This window comes from Lepeophtheirus salmonis, chromosome 6 (genome assembly GCF_016086655.4).
Source record: "Lepeophtheirus salmonis chromosome 6, UVic_Lsal_1.4, whole genome shotgun sequence".
Lineage (NCBI taxonomy): Eukaryota > Metazoa > Arthropoda > Copepoda > Siphonostomatoida > Caligidae > Lepeophtheirus > Lepeophtheirus salmonis.
In genome coordinates this window covers 53356487-53364942 of record NC_052136.2, presented here as the reverse complement: position 1 = coordinate 53364942, position 8456 = coordinate 53356487, and the positions used below count along the sequence as shown (strand labels likewise).

At 31.2% G+C, this 8456-nt stretch overlaps 1 protein-coding gene across 2 annotated transcripts; it reads right to left on the bottom strand.

The window, feature by feature from the left end:
• Positions 1-736: 736 nt before the first annotated feature.
• Positions 737-2107, bottom strand: LOC121120372 (uncharacterized). Of its 2 annotated transcripts, XM_071889687.1 has the most exons (3): positions 1860-2107; positions 1144-1789; positions 737-1077 (listed from the first exon to the last, which is right to left on the bottom strand). In XM_071889687.1, the coding sequence occupies exons 1-3, from the start codon at positions 2021-2023 to the stop codon at positions 937-939; spliced, it is 951 nt and encodes a 316-aa protein (XP_071745788.1). In that variant the 5' UTR covers positions 2024-2107; the 3' UTR covers positions 737-936. The 2 variants fall into 2 exon arrangements, with proteins under 2 accessions (XP_071745788.1, XP_040571152.1); XM_040715218.2 differs by having other exon boundaries at positions 737-1789.
• Between the last annotated feature and the right edge of the window lie 6349 nt (positions 2108-8456).

The following is an 8456-nucleotide window of genomic DNA, read 5'->3' as shown; positions in this document are numbered from 1 at the left end:
TTTTGAACTAGTCATATGTCCAGTTGAATTTGAGAATTTATATTTGACAATGAAAATAACACGATCCTTGGTATATTGTAAGAAAAATCACCATATCAAGCTGAAGAGGATAAAACTATTGCTTTTATGTTTTCTCTAAGAATTGTTTCTCCACATTTCAATTTCTTGATATTAAGAACTTTGGCTAAAAAGAGAAAAATGTATTGTTCGGTCAAACATAACCACAGAAATTAATAATCGATATTTACTCATAAAATAAACAGAAAAAGTTTACAAATTCAAGTTTACTCAAAAAACTTCACAACAAACTAATGTTTAAGTGTCATCTAGTTTTCTTGTTAGTAATAACTGATTAATAGCTGAACAATCGTCTTCAATTAAATTTTGCCTCGAAAAGAATGACTTGTGAATAGCACTGCTAAATGTGCCATTATTGTGATTCTTTCATAGTATAACTGACATTTTCCCTGAAAAAACTGTGCAAATAATTATTGTATGTCAAATTCTCATGTTATTTTTGTATAAATGGCTTTGAAAAATATTTTTTTAAGGAAGTTTTAAAATTACAATGTATTAAAGTTTTATTAATTAAGAACTAATTTGTTAAGATTATGATTATTTGTTAGGGACAACAGTTTCTTTCTAATAGTTAAAAATGAACTAAAAATAATTTAAGTTGTATACCATAATTCTAAACTATTAAAAATCATTTGTAGTACCTTAAATAAAACACAAATTCGATTGTTCACTTTTCTAAATTTAAAAAATGTATTGTCTCCACAATTTTAGGATTTTATTTGTCCTAAAATAAAATAATCAAATGACTATTGAATGATATATATAAAAAAAATACGTATAAATATAATGTCATAATTCAAAGTTCCAAATATTAGAATGATAGAAATCCTTTGCCATAAAAATAACTCGGTAGGTATATCATTTGCCATAGCCTTTATGTCCACCTTGGGAATAACCACTTCCTCCAGAGAGGCCACTTCCACCGTTGCTTCCTCCAAAAGTGCCACTTCCACCGTGCCCTCCTCCGAAAGAGCCACTTCCACCAGGCCTTCCTCCGAAAGAACCACTACCTCCAGAGGATCCACTTCCACCATGGCCTCCTCCGAAAGAGCCGCTTCCTCCGAATGAACCACTTCCACTGTGCCCCCCTCCAAATGAACCACTACCTCCAGAGGAACCACCACGGCCTCCTCCGAAGGACCCACTTCCACTGTGCCCCCCTCCAAATGAACCACTACCTCCAGAGGAACCACCACGGCCTCCTCCGAAGGACCCACTTCCACTGTGCCCCCCTCCAAATGAACCACTACCTCCAGAGGAACCACCACGGCCTCCTCCGAAGGAACCACTTCCGCCATTGCTTCCTCCGAAAGAACCACTTCCACCGCGGCCTCCTCCAAATGAACCACTTCCACCGTGGCCTCTTCCAAATGAACCACTACCTCCGGAGGATCCACTTCCACCATAGCCTCCTCCGAAGGAGCCACTTCCACCATTGCTTCCTCCGAAGGAACCACTTCCGCCATTGCTTCCTCCGAAAGTGCCACTTCCACCGTGGCCTCCTCCAAATGAACCACTACCACCACTGCTTCCTCCAAAGGATCCACCTTGACCTCCACCAGTAAAACGACCATTACAAACAGGTGTGGCACAAGCTTCATTTGATATCCTTCTGGGTTGTCCTCTTTCGTCCTTTCTGCTAGAGTAAGTCACGTCATTACAAGTATTTCCACGAGAGACATAACACCATTTGGCTCCCGATTTGTCAGCTCTGTCATTATTAACAGATATATGTATCATGTTAGAATATTTCATTTTGAAATCATTAGAAAATGTCTTACGTGTTGCAGTTTCCTTGTGTCCTCCCATATTTATCTTTGAATATGTAGTTATTACATTGACATCCACAATTGGTTCGTGATGAAGCTGCCTTGAGTATAATATCATTCTTCTGTGCTATTGCACAAGCACAAACAACAAGGAGGATTCCTAATTTTAAGTACATTTTTTTAGATTAATAATTATCAGTTCAGTTGTTTAAAGTGATCTGAGATTAAATGCTTGGAACTATGGTTTATATATCAGTAAGCAATTAGCATAATTTATTTTGAAAAAAACCCAAATGCATACAATTCAATTTAAGTATTTCGATACTGAGAGTGTGGAATCAGTACTTATCTACTATAGGTAGGTTTTCCCCAGATATTTATTTTTATTTAGACACCTTAAAATGCGTTACTAGCTTTTTTAAAAAAACCATTGAAAGGAATTCTTAATAAATCATATTGAAAGATAAACTGAATATGAACTTTTTAAGATTTTTAATCCATGAACTTTATTCAATATAAGCAAAATATGGCATAAAAAAGTTCATATTTTGAAAATATATTCTGAAATGTCTTTTATTAATGAAAATAATTTATTTATAACTAAAAGAAGTACTTTATCACCCGATATTACAATTTTCATTTACCTCTTCTATCGTAGATTTTCTAAGTTTTCCTTTAAATTAATAGAATTAAAAAACCAATTGCATGCAAAAATTTTAAAATCTTTATCTTGGGTAATGTAATGATACTTCATAACTGTGAAGTATTTATATCCATTGATTTGACGTATGAGTAGCAAATCCTGCTGAAACATTTGTAAAAATGATATCATACACTGGCAATCTTTGTCGTTATTTTGTTTGTCCTAAGATTTATTAATTACAAATAATTGAGAACCCTCTTATTGGTGTGATAAATAATGCTGATTTTGAATCTTAGGAGAAATGTCAACACACAAGCAAACCTTGATGTTCTTTCTTAAAAGTGTGCTAAAACGAATTTTTATTAAAGGGGAGGAGGGATGTTGATTAATAAAAATGATATAATTCAATTTTAGCTCAACTTCTAGGAGGTGGAAGGCCGGCACTCACTGCAGATTTAGTCTTTTGTCATGGTGTTCCAGTGTTGTCTGACAGTGTCGTTGAGGGACTCTCTGTTTAGATGACGGACAGTGTATGTAATGGAGGTGGATGACGTCAGGGCTTAAGGGGTTAAAAAAGCCAATTTTTTGGAATTGCTAACGACGTAGACGGTGGTCTTGGAGACATCCAACTGCTTGGAGTGCACAAATGTTAATTAGTAAATCAAATACAAATGTGATTTTTTAGACTTGTACATGAGCTAGAGATCATAAGTTGTTTTTTCTTTGTTTCAATTACTCAAACCACATTAATTATCGAATTAATAAGAGCTTACATTTCATTGGACCACCCGGTATATAGGCATTCATTTCCCAGATGGGTTCCATATTATAATTTAGAGTTAAGTAATCAAATATAAATACACAGCACAAAGTCAGTAAGTTATGTTATACCGGGAACTTAATATTGTTTCCTGCTTTGCCTAGGTCAAACTAGGAATGAAGAAAAACATAAAGTATCTAAAATATATCAACGCAAAGTATCTTTTAACACCCTTTTGAATCCATAATACGTAGAGTCTAATGCTTTAAGTCACAAAGAGATCACAGGAGAAAATAGCAGATACTCAATTATTATACCGAAAAGCGAGTTGTGATAGTTTTGATTATGAAATAAAGTTTATTGTTTATTCTGTTTTAGTTAAGAATTGAGTCTAACTTACATGGAAAGTGGGCGTGTAGCTCCAAAAAAAATATCTATCACAAATGCATCATTACGAATAGGATAGTTGATTAGCTATGGTTACTATAGATAATTATTATGCAATCAAAGGAGCAAAAAATTTAATCCACAAGCACAAAAAATTCTATCTAAATTCAAAATAATTCTATGTTAATGTATTTTTGTTATATGTTGATTTCTTTATGTCTGTAGTAGCATACTAACGTTAAGAAGATTTTCCACTTCTGACATCCTTTATCATTTCTCAATTTTGATTTTGAAATTTTAAGTACAATTGATTGAATATATTTTGCATTATGCAGTTAAATTTTTCTTTTCATTATTTTCATAAAAGTGACGTCAAATGCATTTTACTTTTAAATATAACTTCATATATTATTTATAAGAAGGAACATTAAATACAATATACTTTAAAAATGAGGGTATAATTTTACTGGAATGAAAATAATGAATATGAAAACTTGACGTCACAAATCATCAAAATTAAATGGTTGGAGGGCTTATATTCGCTTAGCAATAAGTAAGTTTTATAAAGAGAGTAGCTTACTATAACCAAAAAAGGTAATCCCAGGGGTCCTGAAATATATAATATACTGATAAAAATGATGCTTTCAATTTTTATAAAATGGTGTCCTATTTATAATAATGATTTTTTTTACAGCCTCAAAATAGCCTCAAGGCAGTTTTTTAGGGAGGCCTCGAAAAGTGTCTAGAGGCAGTATTATTATTTAATGCAACCTCAAATTTATTAAAAACAGTCTCCCACCCTTAAAATTACAGCTAAGTAGACATATTTTTTCAGAGTTAACTAATTAACTAGCAAGAACCCGTTGCATAGACAATGAAGGCAAATGCTCAGGGTGCAAAGAAAAAAGAGTTGAGCTCGAACCTAACCCGACTTTTGGGTCGGGCTCAATTATTCCAAAATGAGTGTTGGGTCAAGTCGGGCTCATAACGCTAATTTTTTTTGGATGGGCCTCTAATTGGTTGCTAATTTGTTCAGGACCCTGTAAATTCCTCCTTTGAGCTCATTGTCCATATACCTACAGTGGTCTTAGTTTATCTATAGAAGTAACATTTCCAGACAAGTGGGTTTTGTTTTATTTTTATAGACATTAATGCAAGACTTTGGTGTACTAAGTGCTTGCCGTGGGGGATGATAAAATTAGTCCTTAATCACTTGTCTATAGTTTCGGCTACAAAACGACCTGAATGGACTGACCCAACTAGAGGAAAACTGCATTTTTTAGTATGAAAATAATAAGTGCGTATCAACTGTATTGACAATAAATAGGGCTGGGCATCAAGCGAGTGCGAGGAAAACACAGGAGCGATACATATGGCGCTATTGATTAAAGTTAAGTTCATAGAGGGTAGAATATCACGTGATTCTACCAAAGAAATAAGAATCTTCTATATTTCAAGTAACACTAGAACAATTAATAAAAAGTAGTAGAAATTTTCCAATTCAGGAATACTTGATTTACTTTGAGAAACTAATAAAAAAACTTTCATATTTCTATATTATGGATCAAATTAGCATTGACATCTCATTAATTTCTTTCCCTAAAGCCGCTAATATGATATGTTATACAATTAGTAATCGATAACTAATGGCTAACACTTTATTTGAAGAAAAAGATTACTAGTGAATTGATAAGTTAAAATATTATAGTGTAAATATGTGGTATTGGTAAAGTAAAAAAACAATTAAAAACGATTTAATTATTACAAAAATATAAATAGAAGTTATACAAAAAAAATCAAACAAATTAATGAGGACAAATGATTCAACATAGAAGTTATTAATATTAAATAACAACAATGGATTCAACAAATTATTAGCGACAAATGTAAATTATATGTATACAAAATATAATCATACATTTTTACACAGAAATAATGTACTAATTAACAATACAAATAAAATCCGTCCTTATCTTATCCTAATTCAAATACACAAAAAAGACTTATAATTATCTTAAATAAATTGCAAATTTACATGTTCGAATCCATGGAATATACTCAAGTGATTACCCGAAGAAATAAATGCGAGACAAACATCTTGCACACCATTTGAAGTGAAGACCCCTTTTTGATTTTGCATTGTATTGACAGAGAGCACCAGAGTACGTACGTAAAAAAACTACAATCGTGTGGTTGGAAATAAAAAGAGACATGTTATTTCTATTAGGCTTGACTATTTTGTTCTCACGACGTGAGAGTGTGGACTCGGGAGCGAATGGTGGTGCCAAGCTTAGTTGACATAACAGGACTTTTTTAAATACAACTAAGTTTAGAATCACAGTACAAACATTAATCTTCATGTACATAGGCGCCAAAAGTACAGATTCTTTTTGTAGTCATTTAAGTTGAATAAATATGAGCGTCTTCTAATCGTAATGAATTAATATCCCTCCCATGGAACTACAATTAACTTCAGGCAATTTTTATTACATTGTATATTCTGCTTATTCATCATGTGATATCTCCAAATGATCTGTTCAGCCAAATGCAAGTCTCTCCGTCCAACTTGGACAAAAAAAATTATCCAGTTATTACGACTGGTCAATAAACTAGAAATTGAGGTGTTCGAAGTTTTAACAAAAAGTAATCAATGTACAAAGTAATTGAAAGTTGTACTCTTATTCCAGAAAAAAAAGTAGTAATCTTCGGAAAAAGTAATAAAAAGCGACCCCTTTCGACAATAACTAAATGAACGTCAAAATGAACGCCGTATATATATTTTTTTCTGTTCGTCGTTCATGCGTTCAAAAAAAAAGGAACAAAAAGTTGTTTGTTTTTCCGTATAATTTCCAAGCCTGGTCAATAATTGATTTTCTGTTATCAATTTCATCACTGAAACTAAAACAGAAAAGATAAACTATGTCCTAAAGAAATACGAGGTAACAATAAAAATAAATTTTGATTTATTGAACAAGGTTTCATTTGTTAGCTCATTAAAAATGTATTCCTATAAAAATATATGTAAATCATGGCATTGTAGTTTTTTGAGCTGTTAATTAAGAAAAAATCTGCCTGTTGTCATTTAATTATCATGACGAAATTGTTAGATATTTGGGAGATTTTTAATTTTAATCTAAACATTATCTATAATTTTGTTTACAAGTAATTTACATTAGAATAAAAGTAATCTGATTTCTAATATTTTTAAATTCATAAACTTCGATCACAATTTTTTTTATGGATTCTAGGAATTTCATTGTCCAAATATGAAAGTGTTTTTTTTTTTTTGTAAGCAAAGAAATTTTGAGAAGCGTTTTTGTATTTTACCGGAGTTCATCTTGTCACGATCAAGATATTTTATATATTTGAAAGATTATAATAAAGAATTTAAACACCATCAGTATAAATATATAAACCAAAAATATAATATCTATGTGATAATCAATAAAAAATGAACTATAAGTACTAAAAATGAATATTTTATATTTGTGAATCGAAAAAATGAACAACAGCATAAACAGAAAAATTAGATTTCTGTAAAGCTTTTACATTGACCTTGAAACCATTGGTCCATAAAGTCCAGTAAAATTAATATATTATTAGGAATGGAGTATTAGGTTTCGCATTGTAAAATTACTAGATGGTCTTTAGTAAGATTCAAACTGAAATCATTGTTGGAGGATAGGAGTATAATAAGGAGCAACTCCATTATTTAATCATATCTTATTCATATGGTCAAATACTTTACTGTGCCGTGGCGTATAAAAGAGATGATATGTAAGAAATAAGGGTTAATTTGAGCAATTCTCAAGAGCTTGAGAAACTACACAGTCATGTTTGAACAATGAGTAGAGACGAGTTTTGTGTCTAGTCCCCATGAATTCCACTCCAGATTTTCCTAGTCCATACGGAAACCTGTACAAATCCATTAGATATCCACTACTTTTGCATATTTATTTAAAAATTTATGTTCTGACCTATTTTTCATTAAAAAAACACCTTTTACTTCATTATTTTAAAAGTAATTTTAGAACTTTAATCGTGAGAGGGTAAAAATTTACACTAATTGTAATGCTTCATGAGAAAGTAAAAAACTATATTATGTATTTTTGAGTAAAATAAAATTAAAACACCTTGTTGACAAAAAAAAATTCCATAAGTTTACAAAATCTGGGTTACTCAAAAATCTTGAAAACAAAGTGATGGTTAAGTGCCATTTAGTATTGATGTTGATAATAACTGAAGAATAGTCTTCAACTAGATATAGCCTCGAAAAGAATGAATTATGAATGGCACTGCTAAATGTGCCATTATTGTGATTATTTTATGCTATAAATGGCAATTTCTCCTGAAAAAACTGTACAAATCATTATTTGTATGGCAGATTCTTATAGGACACAGAAAAAGTTATTTTTTGTACTTGGCATTGACAAATATTTTTATACGAAAGTTTTAAAATTACCATTTCTTAAAATTTTGTTAATTAAGAACTAATTTTTTTAATGTAATGAACACTTGGTAGAGAAAACAGTTTTTTTCTAATAGTTCACAATTAACTAAAAAAATTCAGTTTGCTACCATAAATCTAAACTATTGAAAATCATTTATAGTACCTTATATAAAACACAAATTCTATTGTCCACTTCTAAATTTAAAAAAATGTATGGTCTCCACAATTTTAGAATTTTATTTATTTAATACAAAAAGATTAAATGACTATTGAAATAAATCCTTTGGCATTAAAATAACTCTGTAGATATATCATTTGTCATAGCCTCCATGTCCACTTTGTTATAACCACTTCCTCCAAAGAGACCAC